General features: G+C 56.2%; 1 protein-coding gene across 2 annotated transcripts; it reads left to right on the top strand.

Moving 5' to 3' along the window:
- The first annotated feature begins 1,698 nt into the window (after window positions 1-1,698).
- AARS2 (alanyl-tRNA synthetase 2, mitochondrial) lies at window positions 1,699-13,905 on the top strand. Of its 2 annotated transcripts, none has more exons than XM_061146837.1 (22): window positions 1,699-1,970; window positions 2,627-2,818; window positions 3,334-3,479; window positions 3,705-3,872; window positions 4,639-4,783; window positions 5,382-5,527; window positions 5,731-5,839; window positions 6,203-6,241; window positions 6,343-6,454; window positions 6,875-7,008; window positions 7,391-7,535; window positions 7,752-7,924; window positions 8,801-8,914; window positions 9,016-9,156; window positions 9,851-9,988; window positions 10,080-10,189; window positions 10,336-10,444; window positions 10,717-10,839; window positions 11,059-11,169; window positions 11,741-11,824; window positions 11,937-12,047; window positions 12,491-13,905. In XM_061146837.1, the coding sequence occupies exons 1-22, from the start codon at window positions 1,734-1,736 to the stop codon at window positions 12,653-12,655; spliced, it is 2,952 nt and encodes a 983-aa protein (XP_061002820.1). In that variant the 5' UTR covers window positions 1,699-1,733; the 3' UTR covers window positions 12,656-13,905. The 2 variants fall into 2 exon arrangements, with proteins under 2 accessions (XP_061002820.1, XP_061002821.1); XM_061146838.1 differs by lacking the exon at window positions 12,491-13,905 and adding an exon at window positions 12,359-12,462.
- Window positions 13,906-23,361: the final 9,456 nt, after the last annotated feature.

Genomic DNA, 23,361 nt, shown 5'->3' with positions numbered 1-23,361 from the left:
ACATAACTCACAAAGAATGGAGGCCAGAAGAGCCCGCTGGTTAGCTGAAGCCTTAGAGACGATCACATTCATCTCAGTGCTGTCGAGGCTTTAATTGAGACAAATTCTCTTCTTGACCTGCTTAATTTCCCAAACCAAGAGCAGAGGGTATCAAGAGAAGCCCAGTGAAGACCCTCGCTCCACCTATAAGTGCCTGTGTTGGCCTCACGGTGGAAGTTGTTACCATGGAGAGAAAGACAGAAAGGGGGGTGGAAAAGGTATCTCTCTTACCCTGAAGCAAAAATACACAAAAGCCTAGGGCACTGGGAGGCTGAGAGAAAGAGAAATCTCAGCAGCTATCAGCCAACAGCTTCGTCCTGCCCTGACAACTCGGATTCCCTCTAATCCCCAGGCAAATTAAAAGACCAAATGTTATTACGCAATTAATAATGGAACAGCTGCTGCTTGGCTTCTGCATCTCCACTAAACTTCTGCTTCAGTCCCTAAGAACAAAATGGCCATTTCCAATGCCAAGGGCAAAGGGAAATGAGAAGTTCACAGCACAGTACCTGACACATACTATTTAGGTATCAATAAATATTTGTTAGGGCTTCCCTGGTGGTTCAGACTGTAAAGAATCTGCCTGCAATGCTGAAGACGCAGATTCGATCACTGGGTCAGGAAGATCCCTTGGGGAAGGGAATGGCTACCCACTCTAGCATTCTTGCCTGAAGAATCCCATGTACAGAGGAGCCTGACAGGCTACAGTCCACGGGGTTGAAAAGACTTAGACATGAATGAGTGACTAACACTTTCACTTTCACTTTCAAGTATCTGTTGAATGACTACTGAGTGAATGTTGATATCACCTCCTTTAGCCATCTCTGCCTTCTTCCCTCAGCCTGGAAGTACACCCAGGTAGACATCCGGGCTTCTCACGTGGCTCAGTAATAAAGAATCCACCTGCCAATGTAGGAGATGTAGGAGACGGGGGTTCAATCCCTGGGTCAGGAAGATCCCCGGGAGGAGGAAATGGCAACCCACTCCAGTATTCTTGCCTGGAACATCCTATGGACAGAGGAGGGCGGCCGGCTACAGTGCATGCGGTCACAAGAGAGTCAGATATGATCCAATGACTGAGCATGCACATACATGCACCACACAGAGTTGAATCCACACCTGTTCACTGCAACTCCATTTGTAATCTTGCAAAATAAGAATTACTGATATATTGACCAAAAAAAAAAAAAAATTAAAAAAAAAAAAGAATTACTGATATAATACAGATTTCTGGAGGGTAGGGACTGTTTAAATTTTTTTTTTTTTTTTCCTTGGCTGCGGGGCATGGCAGATAGGAGCTCAGTTCTCTCACCAGGGATGGAACCCACGCCCCCTACATTGGAAGCACAGTCTTCACCACTGGACCACCAGCAAAGTCCCCGGAGGGTAGGGATTTTTGTCAGTTTCATTACTGATGTACCTTAAGCGCCGAAAAATGCCTGGCACACAACAGGCTCTCAGTGAATATTTGTTGAATGCCGAATGAATTAAGGGCCTACTATGCGGCAGGCCGCTTGTGTTATTAATAGGCGGACTCCTGCAGGCGCCTTCTTGCCAATCACTTCTACCGGGAGCCAGAAGCGTTCTTGAGTCCTCCTGCCGCCAGGGGTCGTTGTAGGAAACGCCAGTCCTGCTCTCGTTACTTCTATCCCTGCGATACCCTTTGACCTCGTGAAGTAGTGCCCCCAGTTAAGATGGCGGCGTCGGTGGCAGCCGCTGCTGGACGACTTCGGCGGGCCATTCGAAGGTTGCCCTCATGGCGGGGCCTTCGGGCGCTCTCATCGGAGGCCTCTCCAACCCAGGCCGCGGCCGTACGGGACGCCTTCCTGAGCTTCTTTCGGGACCGCCATGGCCACCGCTTGGTGCCCTCCGCCTCCGTGAGGCCCCGCGGCGACCCCAGTTTGCTTTTCGTCAATGCAGGCATGAACCAGGTAGGGGCTGAACCACGCAGGTCGGGGCGGAGTTTGCAGTTTTTTTCCTTAGAGAAAGGCGTTGCGGGATTGGGCAAGAGACGCAAAGGGCGGAGCTCCTACCTTTCGGGGAAAGAGAGCTTGTGCGTAATTAGGCAAGGAGTTTGGGGTGCAAATTAGCGCTTGGGGAGAACTCGATCGGGGAACTTCGGAGTTAAGTTTGAGTTTTAGTTCCAGGAATGGCGGGTGAAGGTTGACTTTTAGTTCCAGGAATGGCGGGTGTGGAGTCCCATGGGGGCACACTGGTGGGGGAAGTCTGGCTTCATTTATTAGTTTTTTTAAATAAAGATACCATTCATTAAAACGTTGAGTACATGCTACTGTGCTAGCCTATGTGCTCTAAGCTTTAGACCTTGAGCACCACTTAGCCTCTCTAGACTTGCCCTGTTTCTAGCCACCAACACATTCGTTCTCATTTTACTAGAAGAGTCTTTCATGATTTATTTGTATGCCCAGACATCACCAGAGATGTGTGCTCCCAAGTTGCCCCCCGGGCCAAGACTTCACTGTACTCTCAGGGGCCATGGACAGCCCTCAATCTGAATCACCATCTCTATGCTCACCCCCTGCGTTTCCCTTCTATTAGGTTATGTCTCTCCCCCTTCCTGTGTTTCCAGTTCAAGCCAATCTTCCTGGGCACTGTGGATCCACGAAGTGAGATGGCAGGCTTCCGACGGGTAGCCAACAGCCAGAAATGTGTGAGGGCTGGAGGACGCCACAGCGACCTGGAGGATGTGGGCCGAGACCTTTCCCATCATACCTTCTTTGAGATGCTCGGCAATTGGGCCTTTGGGGGTGAATATTTTAAGGTGAGTCCCCAGGAAGCCCTGGAGCTAGGAAAGGGTCAGTGGTCAGCCAAGAAAGGAGCCAAGGTTAATCCTGTCTCCACTGTTAGAGTCGGCGTAAGCAGGGCCTCATACCAGACACAGAGGCAAAGTGCTCAATGGACACATGTAATAGAAATGTGTCTCGCTTCCCTGGTTGAGCTGTAAATTCCTTGAGGACCAGGACTATGCCTCCTGCCTAATGGCTGATCAATAGTTATTGTAAATAAAATGCAAATGCAGGAGTTAAAAGTCCTCTCAGGCTGAGGTGGGTAGGGGGTTTTATGGAGAAGGTGGGGCCTGGAAGAAAATGGGATTTAGAAGAGAGGACACTTTCTATGCAGGAAAATCTCAGAAGCAGAAAGAGTCATGGCTTGTTCTGGAAACCAGGTGGACAGTGGAAATGGTCTTAAGCCAAGGGTGGAACTCATGTGGCTTGATGGGCACTTCAGTGGGGCCTTCTCACCCGTCTTCCTCTTTGCACTGGGTTTCCACTACAGGAGGAAGCTTGCAGCATGGCCTGGGAGCTGCTGACTCAGGTCTATGGGATCCCTGAGGACCGGCTCTGGGTCTCCTACTTTGGTGGTGACCCCAAGGCTGGGCTGGGCCCAGACCTGGAGAGCAGGGACATCTGGCTCAACTTAGGGTGAGTCCACCCCCACTTATGTCCCACTCCTGGAGCACAAGAAAACTGGAAAATAACCAGCATCGGACCTCAGAGTCTCAGCATATCCTGTGATACTGTAGGGTCAACCCTGTTCCTTGTCCTGCTGAGCTTAATGGAAGGACTCCCTGGCAGATAGCAGGGGTGGGGTAGGGGGTCCCCGGCTTCTGCCTTGGTCTCCCACCATCCATCTGGCTTTCTTCTCAGGGTGCCTGCCAGCCGCGTGCTCTCCTTTGGGCCCGAGGAGAACTTCTGGGAGATGGGGGATACTGGGCCTTGTGGGCCCTGTACTGAGATACACTATGACCTGGCTGGTGGGGCAGGGGCCCCCCACCTGGTGGAGCTTTGGAATCTGGTCTTCATGCAACATAACAGGTAATGGGTTGCTAGAGGAGGAGGGAAATCCCAGACGGAAAGTAAAAAAGTTGGCAGTCAGGAGACTTTGATCCAGTTGTTATGAAAACAAATACTTAAACAGCATTTACAATGTGCCAGGCATATTTCTGGGGGCTTTCCTGGTGGCTCAGATTGTAAAGAGTCTGCCTACAGTGCAGGAGACCTGGGTTCATTCCCTGGGTCAGGAAGATCCCCTGGAGAAGGAAATGGCTACCCACTCCAGTATTCTTGCTTGAAGAATTCCATGGACAGAGGAGCCTGGCAAGCTACAGTCCATGGGGTGACAAAGAGTCAGACATGACTGAGTGACTAACACTTTCACTTTCAGGCATATTTCTAAACACTTTTCAGATAGTAACTGATTTAGTCCTCATCTTTGCCCGTGACATTGCAACTAGACACTGTGGGTCTTTGGACTCTGCTCTCTTATCATAAGATGGAGTTGAATTTGATAATCTCTTAAGATTTTCTACCAGCCTTGACATGCCTCTTTATAAAACAAAGAATTGTGTCCCAGAAAGTGGAGGTCTGGATCTAGGCGAGGGCCCAGTCACCCTTTATGAGAAAGGAGGGGACCCAAGGCTATCATCATCCGCTTTGGGGGAAGGGGGGGATGATACTGCCCGCTGGTTCCTCTCACTGTCGGCCCCCCAATCCCCTCCTCATCCCTTTATGCCACTTGAGCATCATACCTGCAATCCTATGGGGGCCTCACCTTGCACACCTTTCCTGTACACCTGGCCAGAGAGGCAGACGGAAGCCTGCAGCCCCTGCCCCAGCGGCACGTGGACACGGGAATGGGCCTGGAAAGGCTGGTAGCCGTGCTGCAAGGCAGGCGCTCCACCTACGACACCGATCTCTTTTCCCCGCTTCTCGACGCCATACACCAGGTAAGCCCACCTCTTCCCTTCCAGAAACCACTCTGACCTGCAATCCTCAAGGCTCACCACCACTGCTTTCTCCCTTTGTTGAGAACTCAAGAGTATTCCCGCTTGCGGGGACAGTGAGCAGCCAAGAATGTGAGGATGTCAGACGTGAGGCTCCAGTTCACGTTGACAACCTGATACTGCTCCTCACTCTTTCCTCAGTAGTTGCGATGCACATACTTAGTTGTGGCATGTGGGATCTTAGTTCCCCAACCAGGGATCGAACCCAGGCCCCTGTATTGACCAGGGAAGTCCTTGATTGTCATTTTTAAAAGGCATTCCTGTTGCTGTGCAGAGGTTGCGCTGGAGGGAAACTGGAGTAGAAGCTGAGAAATTGGGAGGCTGTTTCATAGTTCAGAAAAGACAAGGTGTAGCTTAGGCTGGTAGCAGAGGAAGTGGAGAAAAGTAGATGGATTTGAAAGATCTCTGAAAGTAGATGCAAAAGCCCCTACTGATGGATTCGATGCAGAGAGCAGAGCCAAGTCAAGGCTGGCCCCCGGGTTCTTGACTTGACTAACATGAGTGGCAGGGCCAGCAGCTGTGTCTCGTCTCCTGCTTCCAGGGTTGCGGGGCACCCCCTTACTCGGGCCGTGTTGGGGCAGCAGATGAGGGGCGCACAGACACAGCATACCGCGTGGTGGCTGATCACATCCGCACACTCAGTGTCTGCATCGCCGACGGCGTCTCCCCTGGGATGTCTGGCGCCCCGTGAGTCTGGAAGGGCTACAGTGAAGGGCAGGGGTTGCTGCGGGCTGCAGGGGAGAGGAGGGAGGGGGATGAAGAGGCGCGTGGGGTTGAGATGGCAGGCGGAGGAGGAAGGGGGCATACACTCTGCGTCTTGCCCTCCCTTCTCCCCTCCCTGCTGACCCAGGGCTGCCGGGGGCTTGTATCTGGGCTCTGACCCCCTCTAGGCTGGTACTTCGTCGGATCCTCCGTCGAGCCGTGCGGTTCTCTACTGAGGTGTTGCGGGCACCACCTGGCTTCCTGGGCAGCCTGGTGCCTGCAGTGGTGGAGACGCTGGTAAGGGCAGAGCTTTGTTGCTTCCCTGGGCCTCCCAGGGGACTCGGAGAACCTGTCAGTGAACCCAAACAGTGATCCTGCCCGGGTTCCCCACCCTGAGTGTCTAACCCAGAGTTTTCTCAGCAGGCTTACAGAAAGCAGGGAGCCTCCTTGCCTAGGCTGCTGAGCCTTTGACCTCAGGACCCCCTTCTGCCTGTATTACCCCCACCCCTCCCTAAAGAAGCTGATTCCCCATTTGGACCCTCCCCCATCCATCAGCTTCTCTGAGCCCCCAAGGCAGGTGTCCCCAGGGAGGGCCAGGGTGGAGGGGCAGAGTGGGCTGGTTGCCTCTGACACCGCCTCGGGCCTCTGCACTGTCCCCAGGGAGATGCTTACCCAGAATTGCGGAGGAGCTCAGCCCAGGTACTGGACTCGAGTGGGCGAGGAAGGGGCAGACGAGAGCGGTGGGGAGAGGCTCTCCCTCTCAGGAGGCCCAGCTCCAGCCCTGCCCTGCCCCTGTTCAGATAGCCAGCCTGGTGTCGGAGGATGAGGCGGCCTTCCTGGCCTCCCTGCAGCGTGGTCGGCGGGTCATTGAGCGGACCCTGAAGCGCCTGGGGCCTTCCGACGTATTCCCAGGTGAGCAGGATGCCTGCCCACGGTGTGAGGGTCCCACTTAGGTGAGCCTAGCCCAGGCCTCACATCTCCACCCCGACGTCTCTCTCCACCTACTCTCTCCACCACCGCCCGGCTTCTCCTCTCTTCCCCACTGCCCGGCTGGCCCCGCCCCTGGTCGCTGCTTTCCAAGGCTGGCTGCAGGCCGAGAATGAACTTTCCTCCTCTGAAGTGACATTTGCCAAGGGAAGACCCTGGGCTGCCCCCAGCTCCTGCTTTGGAGCCTGAAGGTGACCCTCCTCTGGGGCCTGCCCAGTGCAGGGAGAAGGCCCATGTGCTTGGCATCCGGTGGCTTCTGTGGTCAGAAAAGCCTTCTCCCGACTCCCTCCACGCTGTCCTCCCTCCCTCAATAGCCCTGACGGCCCTCATCTTCCTCCCTCAAAGCCGAAGTGGCCTGGTCCTTGTCCCTGTCTGGGAACCTGGGGCTCCCCCTGGACCTGGTGGAGCTGATGCTGGAGGAGAAGGGGGTGCCACTGGACACTGCTGGACTGGAGCGGCTGGCCCAGGAGGAGGCCCAGGTACCAGCCGGGCAGCCCCACCGGTTCTGTTGGGTCACAGCCCCTCCCTCAGTCCTGGGATCCTGTGGGAAGAGGGAAATGGGAGGCTGAGGTAGGGGCTGTCCGCTTGCTCAGGCACCCCCAGCAGCCTGCGGAGAGGAAGGCCAGCGCAGCGGGCCACATGGAGGAGCAGAAGGGGAGAGGCCAGCACGTGTTCTCAGAGGGGCCGTCGGGGGCCGCAGTGGGTCCTGGTCCTGAGACCCCTGCACGAGCAGAGGTTGACCAGCCAGCCCAGGGCCTGCCCAGCCTGAGGGCTTATCCCAGAGAGGGTGCGGGGTGCACAAGCTGTGTGGCGGAGCCGGGTCTCCACGCACGCCCTCGTGGACACACACCTGCCCCACAGCACCGGGCACTGCAGGCCGAGCCGGTTGAGGAGCAGGGGCTGCGGCTCGACGTCCACGCCCTGGGGGAGCTGCAGCGCCGCGGGGTGCCCCCCACTGATGACAGCCCCAAGTACAGCTACTCCCTGCGACCGGGCGGCGGTTACGGTGAGAGGCTGGGCTGAGGCGGGTGGCCACGGGCATGCCTGACCGCGATTGGGAGGACAGAGGTCAGCCACGAGGCCTGGGCCTTCCCCGGCGGAGCCGCCAGGGGTCGCTGTGGGTCCCGGCTGGAAGTGCCCCCCTGCCCCTGCTGATTGGCTTCAAGGGAGGTGCGGGCCCAAGCCCCTGCCTGGCACTGATAAGTGGTCTTGGCCCTGGCAGAGTTCGGCACCTGTGAGGCCCAGGTGCTCCAGCTGTATACAGAGGATGGGACAGCTGTGGCCTCCGTGGGGGACGGCCAGCGCTGCGGCCTCCTCTTGGACAAAACCAACTTCTATGCTGAACAGGGAGGCCAGGCTTCTGACCGAGGCTACCTGGTGCTGGTGGGCCAGCAGGTGAGCCCCCCACTACCACCATCACCCCCAGCGCCCACCACACACACATACACACACACACACACCACACACACACACACACACGCACACACACACACACTACCACCATCACCCCCAGCGCCCACCACACACACACACACGTTCCCCACTTCTCCTGAGCTAGCAGGTAAGCCCCCCACTACCACCATCATCCCCAGCGCCCACCACACACACACACACACCACACACACACACACACACACACACACACACACACATGTTCCCCACTTCTCCTGCGCTATCAGGTAAGCTCCCCCACTACCACCATCACCCCCAGCGCCCACCACACACACACATGCACACACACACACACCACACACCACACACACACACACACACACATGTTCCCCACTTCTCCTGAGCTAGCAGGTGAGCCCCCCACTACCACCATCACCCCCAGCGCCCACCACACACACCCCCCCCCCCACACACACACACACGTTCCCAACTTCTCCTCACACACACACACACACACACACACACACACACACACACGTTCCCCACTTCTCCTGAGCCAGCAGGTGAGCCCCCCACTACCACCATCACCCCCAGCGCCCACCACACACACACCCCCCCCCCACACACACACACACACGTTCCCAACTTCTCCTCACACACACACACACACACACACACACACACACGTTCCCCACTTCTCCTGAGCCAGCAGGTGAGCCCCCCACTACCACCATCACCCCCAGCGCCCACCACACACACACACACACACACACACACACACACACACACACACATGTTCCCCACTTCTCCTGAGCTGGAAGGAGCCAAGGGGAGGGAGAGGCGGCAGGCAGTCAGTGCCTCGGTCCTGCCCTTCCCCAGGACGTACTCTTCCCAGTGGCCCGGGCCCAGGTCTGCGGAGGCTTCATCCTGCATGAGGTGGCGGCCCCTGAGTGCCTCAAGGTGGGGGACCAGGTGCAGCTGCACGTGGATGAGGTGAGGACCCCACCTCTGCTGTTTGTTCTCCATGTCCTGCAGCCCCATCTCCCTCCCCATCCCACCCGCACCCAGGACCCTGGGTGACAGAAGTGTTTCAGGCCTGGCGTCTGAGCTGCATGGAGAAGCACACGGCCATCCACCTGCTCAGCTGGGCGCTGCGGCAGGCCCTGGGCCCCGGCACAGAGCAGCGAGGCTCCCATCTCAATCCCGAACGGCTGCGCTTCGACGTGGCCACGCAGGTGAGCCGGGCATGGAGAGGCAGCCTTCATACGAGGCGCCAGGCTTAGAGTCTGGTGGTGTGGGAGTCTGACCAGTAAGAGGGCTGGACTCCCCTCGCTCAGTCACTGGGGGACCTTGGGTGGGGGGCTTCCCATTAGGCCCCTCCTGCGCCAGCGAGGGTCAGGCAAGCCGGTGTCCGGGGTCCTCTCTTGGCCTTCAGCTGCCCAGCTTCCTTGTCCCTGCTGTCACCCAGGCTGTTCTTACTCAAGCCGAGCTGCCCTCTTCCTTATCTGTCATCCTTTCTCCATGTCCATCTGGCTCAAATCCTGCAGGAAGTGCTTACTGACTGAATCCTATTCCGCCTGATGACTCCTTCCTTGCTCCTGCGTCTCCCCCATCCTGTATTTCTCTTCCACTGGCTGCCCCTTGTAAGCTCCTGAAGTACAGAGCATCTGTCTTCTATTTCCTGGTCAATTTTCAGTGCCTAGCGAAAGAAAGGTCTGCTGCTTTCAATAGGCCCAGTTCCCGGGTCGTTTTCTAAGGAAAAGAATTGTCTGCTCCGCAAACGTATTGAGGATGTGTTATATACTAGGCACTGTTCACTGTTGTGTACTAGCGTGGGGCTAGTTCAGTGAACATCGAGTGCTTCATCGTGCATCACTCCCAGGCACGGGGCTGACTGCCTGTCGGTCTGTTTCCCCCACAATCCCCCAGGCCCCTTTGACCCCAGAGCAGCTCCGGACAGTGGAGGGCACTGTGCAGAAGGCCGTGGGGCGGGATGAGGCCGTGTACATGGAGGAGGTGGCTCTGGCACGCACTGCCCACGTCCCTGGCCTGCGCTCCCTGGATGAGGCAAGTTGGGGGAGCCCCGTTGGTGGAGATCGTGTGAGTGACCACCCCCCACTCACAGGCCTGTTCACAGACCTGCGCCTCTCACCGCCAGGTGTACCCAGACCCTGTGAGGGTGGTATCCGTGGGGGTGCCCGTAGCCCATGCGCTGGACCCAGCCTCCCAGGCTGCGCTGCAGACCTCCGTGGAGCTGTGCTGTGGGACGTGAGTCTCTCCTCTCTGCCCACTCTGGCCTGGGGCCCTGGACCTCCTCCCTTGTCCCTGGAGCCACCAGTCGCTGCCTGGAGCTCCAGCTGCTCTTCTCTCTCCTGTCATCCCCCAGACTTCCTCCTCCCTCCCTCTGCCCATAGGCACCTGCTTCGCACGGGGGCCATAGGAGACCTGGTCATCGTCGGGGAGCGCCAGCTCGTCAAGGGCATCACCCGCCTGCTGGCCGTCACTGGGGAGCAGGCCCAGCAGGTCAGCACACCAGCGGGGCCTGGGAGGCTTCTCTGGGTGTGGATGGGGCAGGGAGCACACAGCTGATGTGGTTGGGCCGGGGAATGCCCAGCAGCAGAACCAGGATTCATACCTGTGCACTGAGCGCATCTGTTGTCATCATTTGATGCCTTGATGAGTCCTGATTGTTAAATGTTTCTAACTTGTCCCCGCCCAGCAATAGGTCAAGAACCCCTGTCTTGGGGAGGGCAGGTAAGCCAAGCTGCCCTGACCATCCTGTGCCCTCCCTACAGGCCCGGGAGGTGGGCCAGAGCTTGGCCCAGGAGGTGGAAGCAGCCGCAGCTCGGCTGAGTCAGGGCAGCCGGGATGTGGCGGAAGCGCATCGGCTGTCCAAGGACATCGGGCGACTCACCGATGTGAGGGCCACCCCCACCGTGGAGCTGCCCGCTCTACCTGGCCCTGTTCCCCTCCCCAACCCTGTCCGTCTCCCTTCAACATTCCCAGCCCAGATGTTTGTTGTTTGTCTGCAGGGGGGTGTGCGGGGGTGTGTGGCCCCTTCCCTAGCCCTGCTGGTCCCTGCCTCAGGGACCGTGACTCAGTGGGGCCAGGGAGTGATATGCCGCTTCTGACCACAGGCTGTGGACACCGCCACGATGCCCCAGTGGCAACGGCGGGAGCTTCAGGCCACACTGAAGGCGCTGCAGCGGCGTGCCAACACTGCCATCCGGAAACTGGAAATGGGGCAGGTGAGAGGGGGTCTGGCTGCACTCCACGGGGCAGATAGCAGGCACACCTGGTGAGCATCAGAGATGCTCTAGTACGCACGCTGAGACACCTCCAGGCCTGGTGGGGAGTGAGGGTGGGTGGCAGTTGCTGCCTCTCCTGCCATCTGGGTGCCATCATCAGGTCATTCCCCCACTTCCCTCTGCCAAACTGGGTCTCTCCCCCAGCTCCCAAGCCTGGCTCAGAGTCTCCCTCCAAGAAGCTAACTTGATTACGCCATTCAGCCCTAATTGCTCCTTGAGTGCGGCTCCTCCTCCCCCCGCCCCCCTTCACCCATCTGCGCTCCAGTCCTAGTCCCTTCACCTTCAGCGGCCCCTGTGTAGGAGCCTGGAGCTATAAGGAAAGGGAGGAATGAGGAGGAGAGGAAGGACATAGAAGGGACCCAAAACAAGGTGGCCATTCTCTGCAGAACCCCTGGCATCTTTGCTGGGGGACGGAGGGTGTGGGAGGGTATTTCTGGGCTGGGGCTCAGGTCAGAAGTGGGGGCCGATTGCTTCCCAGCCCGACCTCTGCGCTATTCTTCCTGCTTCCCAGGCTGCACAGAAAACCCAGGAGCTGCTCCAGCGGCACACGGAGGGGCCCCTGATTGTGGACACAGTTTCCGCGGAGTCCCTCTCAGTAAGCGTTGGGTGTGGGGTGGGCCCAGGGTGTGGGGAGGGGAAAGTGCTGGCAGGGAGGAAGCTGGGAGTCTGGGGAGCTGCGAGGTTGCCATCTGCCCTCCCCCGTGCAGGTGCTGGTGAAGGTGGTCCGGCAGCTGTGTAAGCAGGCACCGAGCACATCCGTGCTGCTCCTCAGCCCCCAGCCTCTGGGACAGGTGCTGTGTGCCTGTCAGGTGGCCCAGGTGAGGGGGGGAGGGCAGCCCCACCCCACTCATCTCCTAGTCCAGCTTGCTGATCCCTTGTCTTTTATTCCTCCCACGCAAGAGAGCCACGGCTGGGTAGAGGTGATCTCTGAGGATCCCCCAGGATGGGGACAGGGCCACCTCCTTGTCCCTAACCCACCCCGTCCCCCCCCCGCCCCCCCGCCCCAGAGGATTCCCCCCAATTCCCACCACCCCACCCTCCAGGCTGCATATTTCTTGCAAATAGGTAGCAGCCATTCAACCTCTATGGATGCATTCCCAGCCCATCCCTCTCCTGTCTCCTCACCCAGTTACCCACGCCCACCATGTGCCCGGCTCAGGAGAAGGCTCTGCTCACTGTGACTCCACTCTCCAGGGAACAGTGAGTGGGCGGGGCAGGGAGGGCTGCTCTGCATCACTGCCCCTTCTGTTTCTGTCCCCAGAGTGCCACGCCGGCCTTCACGGCAGAGGCCTGGGCGCTGGCCGTGTGCAGCCACATGGGGGGCAAAGCCTGGGGCTCTCGAGTGGTGGCCCAGGGCACTGGAAGCACTGCTGACCTGGAAGCTGCCCTCAGCACAGCCCGAGCCTATGCCCTCAGCCAGCTCTGACCAGGCTCACTCAGGGACTCACACACGCTGAAGAGACTGCGGCCAGGGCGGTGCCCGGAGCCCTGCAGGAGCCAGCAGAACCTCCCCGGAGGCTCAGCAGAGGACTCACGTCTGGAGGCCAAGCAGCTGCGCCAAGAGGGTGTCCTGGGCTGGGACTTGCACAGACACAAGAAGATGGGGGCTGGGGAAGACAGAAGTGAGCCTGAACATAGACCCCGCGAGGTGGAGGTGGAGACGCACACGGCTGTTCTGGCTGTGATTGTTCATTAAAATGTATCTCACAGGATGGGAAGCTCCAGAGGGCTTCCCAGGTAGCACTAATCATAAAGAACTCACCTCCCAATGCAGGAGATGTAAGAGACCAGGATTTGATCCCTGGGTCGGAAAGATCCTCTGGACAAGGGAATGGCTACCCTCTCCAGTATTCTTGCCTGGAGAATCACATGGACAGAGGAGCCTGGCGGGCTATGGTCTACAGGGTTGCAAAGAGCCAGACACGACTGAAGCAACTCAGTACACACACGTATAGGAAGCTCCAGGACATTCTTTCACCCAAAAAAAGGCAGCCTTTCCCTTCTCAGCAACCTGGAATGGGTGCCCCATCCCCAGTTTGACCCCTCACACTGGACTGAAAGGCCACCTGGCATCCAGATCTGAACTCCCCTCATCACCACCACAAGCGCTTGGCCAAGCCCACTGTGCCAGCCTGTTCTGAGCACCCACAAAGGCCTCCCTAGCCAAGATTGAACACTGTCATGTGAAAGTCATCAGAACTGGGCAGATCCTCTCTGCTGTCACTTATTTCATTAACAACTTCTCACTTTAATGAAGGCTCTGATGATTTGTTGATAAAGTGAGCCAACAGGGACTTCCCTGGCGGTCCAGTGGCTGAGACTCCAAGCTCCCAGTGCAGAAGGCTTGGGTTTGACCCCTGGTCGGGGAACTACTAAGACCCAGCAGAGCCAAACAAATAAGCCAGCAGGTACTGGTCAGATGCTGAGACTATGGCAAGAAACAAATAGAACTTCCTGCCTTTGTGGAGCTTTCTTCCCATGGGGAAACAGCAATGACGAGAAAGAAGAAGGTATCAGATGGGGGTGAGATCTATGGAGAGAGCAGACGGGTTGGGAGGGTGTGAGCCCCGTGGACATCTGAGGGCAGAGTCAGTGCAGAGGCCTGAGGGGCAGGTGCTGGTCTTGGCGTCAGAAGGGGGCAGAGCCAAAGCAAGCCTACTCTTTTTTTTTTTTTTTAAACAACTTAAAAAAAATTTTTTTTATTTATTGTTCGTTGTGCTGGGTCGTCACTGCTGCCTGCAGGCTTTCTAGTTGGGGCGAGTGGGGGCTACTCTTTGTTGCAGTGCATGGGCTTCTCATTGTGGTGGCTTCTCTTGTGGACCATGGGCTCTGGGGCATGTGGGCTCACTCGTGGCGCACGGGCTTAGTTCTGTGACGTATAGAATCTTACCGGACCAGGGATTCAACCCATGCATTGGCAGGCAGATTCTTACCCACCATACCACCAGAGCAGTCCCAAGCCTTCTCTTTTAAAACAAGTTGCAAAGCACCTGCCCCAATCCTGAGCTGAAGCTGAAATTGGCAGCTCAGAGCAGAAGGAAGGTGTGGAATGGAGGGCAGTTGTCCTTCCCTCCCAAAGTGAATCCACCCAGGACCAAGCCAGACACCTCTGTTTGAAGATCCCTGTTGCTGGATGAAGGAAGGGGAACTTGGAGGACCCATCCCCAAGTCAGAGCCTCCCTGGCTGCAAAGTTCTGGGCCCTTTAGTCAAAATTTTGGAGCAGAGCAGGCCTTCCTGACAGCATTTCTTGCATGATTTCTCATTCTAATTGAGACAGTGATGATTAGTTGGTAAATAACATGAGGGCTTGAAAGGGGCCTAGAGCCCCTGACCTCTGGCTGCCTGCAGTCCTAAGAGGTTGCAAGACTTCCTCTTGGGATCCGAGCAACTGTGGCACTGGCCAGTGTTCAGTGCACTGACGGAAGGCCTGGCTCTTAACACACAGTCACCACAGTAAAGATACTGGGTTTTTTTGAGGAGTTAACTGGGCTTCTAAGGTGACGACTTATCCAGGGTAACCCAGCTAGTAAACATCCGCAGAACTGAAATTTAAGTTCTGCCTCCAGTGAAACTTCCCACCACCCTTGGTGGTTCTTCCCATCTTGAAGGATGATTTCCTTTTCTATGAAAGCTGGTCATTTCACAGAAGCTGGTCATTCCTGGTGTTGGGCTTAGGGCTGTGGAGTTTTGGGGTCTTCTGCCTGGTGCCACTCAGCCTTGCTGACAGCCTGGAGGAAGGCCGAGCTGGCTCCAAAGGGATGCTGCAGCCAGGGGTCAGCCGAGGGCCTCAGGGGAGTTTAAGAACTGCACGTGCCCTTCCATCGCCCTTTTCCGGAAGGGAATGGCCACTGGTGCTTTTCCTGGACCGTCTTCCCACTCGTCATCCCCACCTCCATTTTCACACAAAAGGCCCCCGAGAAGGAAGAGCCCCATAGCAGGCCAGGCGCCCTGCCCCATCCCCAGGTCCCCGCCTTTCCCCGCAGAAACCCACTGCTCCTAAACATGTCCCCAGGACGCACAAAGCATGTCCCGCGGCCACAGTTCCCACTGCACTGTCCTCACATAGTGCCTTAGATGGGGACACGTATTTGCAGCGATCCTGGGCCAAGGCGCGCGGCGACAACCCTCTGAAGCCCGGCAGCCCTGCCCTCCACAGGGCACAGCCGAGTAAACCAGCTTGCGGGAGGACGCATGCGCGCCCGCCCTCGAAGCCCCGCCCGCTAGCGATGCACGGCGTCCCTAACAACCGGCGTTGCGTGGGGACCTGCGGGAAGGTGAGCGCCCAGGTCTCGGGAGCGGTGAGGCAACCTCTGGAGAGAGAACACCCGGCCCCAGTCTCCCCTAGTGGGCTGAGCTCTCTCTGCCCCCATTCCCCCCACAGGGCACGGGAGCACCCCCCACCCCCCCCCCACCCCCCACCCCCCCCCCCACCCCCCTGCCCAGAGTCAGCCCACCCGGCCGAAGTCTGCAGGTGGCCGCAGCCTTGGCTCCCGTGAGAAGGAAGGGCCGGCCTATACCTATGGGAGGCCCCCACCCCCATATGAAGTTGACCGACCGTGCCTCCTTCCTCGCTATGGCCCCTGCAGACTGGCCCAGGGCCTGCGAGTCAGGGGAGGGAGGGTCACCCGAGATAGAGAAGGGGAAAGTGGAGTGAGAGTCGGTCATGGGGGAGAGCAGTCCCTAGTGCTAGGGCCTCAGCCTTCCTGAAAAGACCGACCTCTATTCCCAGCTCCTGGGGCTGCAGTCCTTCCCGCAGATCTAGACACTTCTACCCTCCCTCCCTCCCATGACAAAGCTGGTTATCCTTGGTCACCAAAGAGAAGGAGGGCCCCTTCACCCCAGGCGGGTTGGGGGAGGGATTTGCTGGCATTTGGAGCTGAGCTTCCCTGGTGGGGTGTCTGAATCAAAGGTAGGGATGAGGGTGGAGTTCTTTTTTAAGACAACAGACCTAAGTGGGCAGTTGGGAGGGAAGCCTGGCCTAGGGGTGTGATAAGTGTGCAGACCGTCTCACCAGCAAAAGACCAGGGTTGCTGGGCTAGAACTCCGTCAGGGAAACTTTTTTGCCCCTCTTTTGTGATTCCACAAACTCTGAATTCCCAAATGGGAATGACTTGCCCTGAGGTGAAGTCTGACACAGTAGGTAGGATAGGGACTGGGGAAATGTAGACAAAAGCCAGGGCCCCGAGGAACAGCTGACTGAGAAAGCAGGAAGCACCATCAGAGAAGCTGGGGGGTAAGGGACGTCAAAGCCCAGTCCCTGAGAAGGGATGTCCAAGGCCACAGAGGTCCTCACAGAAGCTAAGGAATGCCTGGCACTTCTCAGTTCAGAGGAAGAGAGGTGAGGACCAGGGATGACGTGAGCGGAAAGGGGAGAGGACTTCCCCTCCCCTAGCATCTTCAACATTCCCACTTGGACAGGCAGATGGAGCCTCTGCCCAAAGTGTTTGGATTTAGCAAAGCACTTGAGAAAAAAGGAGGAGGTCTGAGACGTTTGAGAGGAGGGAAGGTGCGGGAGACTCGAGCACTGAACCCTACGTCTGGGAGGAACATGGAGGGCCCAGTGTGGGCCATGGGGCAGAAGAGCACAGCTCTGCGGTATCTCTTGGGTCCTCCTGGGGCCTCAAAAGCTGAAGTGATCATCAGTTCTGCAGAAAGGCCCTGTGACAGAGCCTGGGCTGTTCAGGTCAGCACCAATGACGGTGACCCCAGGCTCCCACAGGAGAGAGTGGGAAGCCCACTGGAAAAGTACCGTGACAACTGAGTCTGGGCAATTTAGGAAGCAATGCCAACATCCCGTGCTTTGTCTCTGCTTTTTGTGCAGGGAAGTGAGGGACAGCTTTGGACAGACATTGGTTCAGAGCTCAGCTTCTCCATTTACTGTGATGCTTAGCAAGTTACTTAAGTTCTCTAAGCCTCTGTTTTCCTGTTTGTGAAATGAGGATAATAGTGTTATAATAACAATATTTGTCAATAAGTCTGAAGATTTCATAGGCTTATATAGGTATAGCATCTAACATCTTTGTCATGATATCTAACACTTACCTTGAGTGTTGGCTCTGGGCCCAAAACTATACGGAATGTCTCACACATGTTTCCTGGTGGCTCAGACATTAAAGAATCTGCCTGCAATGCAGGAGACTCAGGAGACACAGGTTCAGTCCTTAGGTTGGGAATATCTACTGGAGAAGGGCAAGGCAACCCACTCCAGTATTCTTGCCAGGGGAATTCCATGGACAGAGGAGCCTGGTGGGCTATCGTCCATGGGCTCACCAAGAATCAGACATGACCGAGTGGCAACACTTTCACGTTAGTGCTTCCCAGGTGGCACTAGTGGTAAAGAACCTGCCTGCCAGTGCAGAAGACACAAGAGATGCAGCTTCAATCCTTGGGTTGGGAAGATCCCTGGAAGAGGAAATGGCAACCCACTCCAGTATTGTTGCCTGGAGAATTCCATGGACAGAGGAGCTTGGTGGGCTACAGTGCATGGGGTTGCAAAGAGTCAGACACGACTGAAGCGACTTAGCACACAAGCATGCGCACACATTAGCTCCTTTAATCCTCTGGATAATCTCATGAAGTAGGAACCCCAGTTACTAACCCATATTACAGATAAAGAGATGGAGGCGCAGTGGGGTTGCATGACTTGCCAGGTTCTCCCAGATGTTAGGGACAGAGTGGAGATTGGACCTCAGGCGGTGTAACTCCTGAATCCTGAGCTGGCTGTTATGCTGCCTCCTCCTGTGCACACACTACTGAGGGCCTGCCGAGCTGCTGCGTGTGTGCACGCTCAGTCACATCCAACTCTGTGCGACCCCATGGACTGTAGCCCACCAGGCTCCTCTGTCCGTGGAATTCTCCAGGCAAGAATACTGGAGTGGGTTACCATGCCCTTCTCCAGGGGATCTTCCTGACCCAGGGATCTAACCTGTGTCTTCTACCTTGGCATGTAGATTCTTTACCACTGAGCCACTTTGGCCTAGAATACAATAAATCGGAGCTATGTATAGACAAGGAGGTGGTTCACAGAACACTTGTCCACCATCAAAAATGAGGACAACCCTGCCCAAACTGGGACATCTCATCCCTTTCTATTGCCTGTGCTTGGTTTTGGGCATGTAGAGAGCAGACCCTAACACTTAACCCTGTGAGCTACAAACTATTTCAAGACCTGGATACTGGGCCTGGAGACACAGCTGGGATGGGGGAAGAGGGAGGAGGAGTCACCTTTCCTCAGGGCTTGTGGCAGGGTTGATGTTGGCGACATAGCCTGAGAGGCCCCAGGGGTCCATGACCTACAGGTGTCAGGAGATGAAGGGTCACTGGTTGCCCCCACTTGCCCCATCTGGGGGCAGGGTGTGCACAAGAAGCACGCACTCAGGCATTCCCTGGCCGTCCACTGGTTAGAACTCAACCCTTTCACAGCTGTGGCCTGGGTTCAATCCCTTAGTTCCCTCAATCAGGAAACTTAAGAGCCCGTAAGCCCCGCTGTGCAACCACAAAATAAAATTAAATAAATAGCAGTGCAGGGTTCACATAGGGATATATACACACATGTACAGACTATTAAGATTTCGTTTCATTAGGGAGGAAATGCATTTTACTATGACAGGTATTTCTTTTGTCAGGGGCCTGAAATTCCCATCGTGGGGTGCCACGGACCTAGTTGCTCTTCCAGCCTGGGGAGACCCTGACAGCCTGACACATCCTCTCTGCAGTGAAGACAGGATGCCTGCTCCCCTGGGAACAAGAACAGGCTCTTTTCTAGTGGAAGGTGGAAAACACTGGAAGAGCAGGGCAGTGTGGTTAGGGCAGCCAAGCTCCTGATCTGGCCCCAGCCCTCCGATTTATTTAGGGGCCAGTTATTTCCTGGTCTGGTCTTCAGTTTCTTCATCCATAAAATGGGGTTGAGAAGCCTGCCCTGACTCCACTGTAGAATAAGACTCTAACAAGAGAAACATTCTAAAAGAAGCTTGTAACTTTTTTTTTTAATATTTATTTGTTTGGCTGCATCCAGTCTTAGTTGCACTCATGGGCTTAGCTGCCCTGCAGCATGTGGGATCCCAGTTCCCTGACCAGGGATCGAACCCATGTTCCTTGCATTGCAGGACATATTCTTAACCACTGTATCGACAGGAAAGTCCCAGAAGCTTGTAACTTTCAAGTGCTGAGCCGATGTACATTGGTGATGATGTCAGCGAAGAGCTGGGAGGTGGGGTTGGAGGCTCGGGTGGTCAGGAGAGGAACAGGCCACCAGAGTTAGACATGAGGAACGGCCAGGCAGCTTCAGGCCATCCTTTGAACTAGTTCATCTACTGATTTGCAATTGTTCCCATAATTTCATTCACAAAACAGTAAGCCTACCCAGATAGTGAGGACCTTTTGGTCACAAAGGAGCAGAAACCCAATTCTTAGCTTCAGCAAGAGAGACTTGCTAGAAGGCCATCAAGTCAGGTCTCAGAACTGAAGGAGGCAGTCAGCGGGCCTTCAGTGATGAGGACTGGGGACGGGAGGTGCGCCGTACCGTCTGTCCTCCCTCTCCTGCTGGTCTCCACCAGGCGGCACGTCCTCCTGCTGCCGCAGACCAGCCTTTTCCATGTGAAGGGAAACAGCTTCCAGCAGCAGGGGATCTGTATCCTTCAAGGACATGTGTCCTGTCTACCTCCACTTGGACAGATCCCAGGAAGGACTCTGATTGGCTTATATCATGTGCGCCCCTGAACCAATTGCTCTGACCAATACAGGGCACTCCTATTGGCCAGGATCTATGATCAGAGGGAGGTGGGGCAGCCCAGAACACCAGCTGCTTCCCTGGCAGACCTGACACCGGGTTAGGGATTAGAGAGAAAAAAAACGAGTAAGAAAGAGGACTTCCCTGGCGGTCCAGTGGCTAAGACTCCATGCTCCCAATGCAGGGGGCCTGGGTTCCATCCATAGCTGGAGAACTAAGATCCCACATGCCACATGGCGCAGTTAAAAAAAAAAAAATAGAAATAGTCCCCACACCTGGAGGAGCCCACAGTCCATTGTGGGTGTGAGGAGAGGTTCGTTAGTCCATTGAAGCGACACAGGTGCTGGGGATCTGACAAAGGGAAGGGGGAGACAAGAAAAGCCAAAGACTCCAGGGGGGAAATGGTGCTTGAGTTCAGGCTCAAAATACCAGTGCTGGTCTGCTTCCCCCAGCAGAGACTGCAGGAAAGGCCTTCCAGGCAGAAAGAGTGGCTTGAGCAAAGGCTGGGTGGCACAGATTAGCCTGTTGTGTTCAAGATGCAGAGAGGGGTTTATTTCAAACAGAGCATCCGGCCATGGAGGGCCTTCTGCACTGAGGAGCCAGGGGCTTACCCAGGGGCCTGCCAGGACAGCTGTGAGAAGGCTGGGTGCTGGATGACACCCAGGTGCGGGGCAGCTGCAGCTACAATGACAGTGGACAATGAGGCCCTGAGCTGAGGCCAAGCAGGAAGGGAGAGGAGGGACTGCGGGGAAGGGAGTCAGAACCGAGGGGACACTGCCGTGACCAGGTGGGGGGGTCGGTACCGAAGGAGAGAGGTGAGTCCCCAGCTTCCAGGCTCACACACCTGGATGGCTCCTGATGCCTCTGGCCAAGGTAAGCAGCCAGGAGGAGGAGAGCCTTGGTGGAGGCACGGAGTGCTCTTGGGGGGCAGACTGCGTCTGCAGGAGCCTCTAGGTGGCCAGTGGCTGTGAGTCTAGAGCTCAGAGGAGACGGAGGAGCTGCAGCCCAGCAAGAGGAGGAACAGGGCAGGCAAGGCTCAACCCTGAGGGATGGGCAGAGTCAGAGGAGCCTGTGTTGGAAGCCTTTGGAGAATATCCGAGAGGCCAGGGGAAGAGTTGAGAGAGCGGCAGCCGAGCAGTGATTGAGAAGAACAGGTTTGGGCGCGTGACTTGATACCATCTTTGTAACATTAGTAACTGGCAGGCAAAGAGTTCATCATGCTCATTATCCTTCGAAACATACTCTGTTTTATATTTGATTGATTCTTTTAGGTATATATATTAAAAAAAAAAAACATTTGGAACTAAAAGCCTTCTTAGAAGAATCCTCTGTCTGGTAACAATTTGCTTGCCAAAAATATTTCTGTGATGTTGAGTTTTTTTAAAAAATGAAAGTGAAAACTACCAATCTGATCTTATTATGAGGTTAACATTATCAACACTTGCCTTTAAAATGACATCAGACCTGGGGGTATGGAGGTCTCTGTGAATGTCATGGGACAGTAGGGGCTCTTGTTTATACCAGCCAAGCACGTGGAGCACATGCAGGGCCACTCCTGTCCCCTCCTTCTGAGGCGATGGCTCAGGGCCCTGGACCAGGCCCTGGGCAGGTCATGCAGCGTCCTACCAGAGAAAACTGCGGGCTCCAAACAGCGGCCAGGCAGTTAGGACCAGACCTGAGGAGCCAGGTCCTAAGACAGTGAGGCATTAGACGGTGAGAACAGGGCCACCCTGTTCCAGGGAGCACCCCGCTAGGCCTCAGGAGGGGTCCCCCAACATGTGGCTTCCCAGGAGGAAGAAGGGGCCATTGAGCAGGATGGTGAGGCCAGGTAGTTCTGTGAGAGGCCTGGAGAGCCACGCCAGGTTCTGCTCCCACAGGCCTCGCCCAGAGGCTGTCCTGGGTTGCGTCTGGGACCAAGGGGAATACCGGAATGTGTTAGACCAGAACTGTGGAGGGAGCCCCAGGCGTCCAGACGCGGAGCTGGCGGGAGCAGAGCTGGCCTGTTGTCCCTACCCTCCTCCTCTGGCCCAGACTGCCAGCCCTCCACCCCCACCCCGTCCTGTCCAGACCTGAACATCACCACCACCTTGCCCTCACGTGTCCCCTGGAGGAAGGGAAGCACCTCACTCAGAGACACCATCTTGGGTTAGTACTCAGAAGCAGGTCTCTAGGGCTTTCCCTCTCCAGCCCAAACCCCTGTCCCTCAGAATGCCTCCATCCTCCACATACCCGCTCTGGTACCCCTGCCAAATACTTTTTAAAATGTTTATTTATTCAGAACACGGTACTTTCATTGCCTCCTGCAGGATCTTGCATTGTGGCACACAGACTCGGGTTTTTTGTGGTTGCATGAGCTTAATTACTCCAGAGCACTTGGGATCTTAGTTCCCTGACCAGGGATCAAACCCGTGTCCCCTGCATTGCAAGGCGGATTCTTAACCACTGGACCACCAGGGAAATCCCACTCTTGTCAAATACTATGAATATGATCCAAGTATTATCTCAGGGGAATCTCCACAAAGCCTGCATAGGAAGATATTACTGTGCCCTTTGACGGATAAGGAAACTGGCACTCAGACCAAGTAACTTGGCCAAGGTCACACAGCAAGTGCCTGGCAGAGCCAGAAATGCAAAGTCATCTGGGGCCTCCAAGCAACATCCCCTCCCAGCCATACCCTCGGAGGGACCATGAGTCAAAAAGGCCAGCTGCTTGTCCCACAATGCATGGACCCAATCTGTTTGTCAATTTGCACTTGATTTGCATAAGTGTGTCACCAAAATACATAGATATCTTCCTTACACTGCCCTCTCCTGCCTCCCTCCCTCTCTCTCTCTCCCCCTCACACACACACACACACACACACACACACACACACACACACACACACATTCACACAGCCAGGCTCTTCCTCCTTGAGATGCCTGGAGGACTGGGGAGCACCATCTGGTCCCCTCCATCTGCCAAGGACACCTTTGCTGGTTTCACAGTGTTTCTGCCCACCGGCCATGACCCAGTGCATGGAGTCGGGGAGCAAACCCAGAGCGGGAGCTCCGTGCTGGGCTAAGCAGACCCTGTTCTTCCCGAGGTCCTTGGGGGTGGGGGGGACACTGCAGCATGGGTGCAGGAAAGGACAAATGGGGTGACGGCGCGCCCGGATACACCCTCTGTCTTCAGCCCCAGATTTAGCTGGCTTGTAGCCTCCCACACTTTCCCGCTGCCGCTTGTCTGGAATGCCCGGAACCTGGGAGAAATAGGAAGACTGGGATGGGGAGATTGAGGGAGGGGCAAGCTAAAGCCCACTGAGGGAAGAGGAGAAGGTGCTGAGGCCCTGGGCAGGGTATGGGTCCGGTTTCCCTAGCCTTCCCTTCTGGTCTGCACTGCCTAAAACGGGAGCCACCAGCC

Source organism: Dama dama, chromosome 7 (genome assembly GCF_033118175.1).
Source record: "Dama dama isolate Ldn47 chromosome 7, ASM3311817v1, whole genome shotgun sequence".
Classification (NCBI taxonomy): Eukaryota; Metazoa; Chordata; class Mammalia; order Artiodactyla; family Cervidae; genus Dama; species Dama dama.
The sequence above is the reverse complement of the archived record's forward strand: the minus strand, read 5'-3'. Positions and strand labels throughout refer to the sequence as shown.

What these genes read in the sequence shown, in the direction of transcription:
- AARS2 (XM_061146837.1), top strand. Translation starts at nt 1,734, where the DNA reads ATGGCGGCGTCGGTGGCAGCCGCTGCTGGACGACTTCGGCGGGCCATT. An exon ending in TGCGGAGGAGCTCAGCCCAG is followed by an intron (nt 6,242 to 6,342) that starts GTACTGGACTCG and finishes GCCCCTGTTCAG; the next exon opens with ATAGCCAGCCTGGTGTCGGA. An exon ending in TGCAGCTGCACGTGGATGAG is followed by an intron (nt 8,915 to 9,015) that starts GTGAGGACCCCA and finishes GAAGTGTTTCAG; the next exon opens with GCCTGGCGTCTGAGCTGCAT.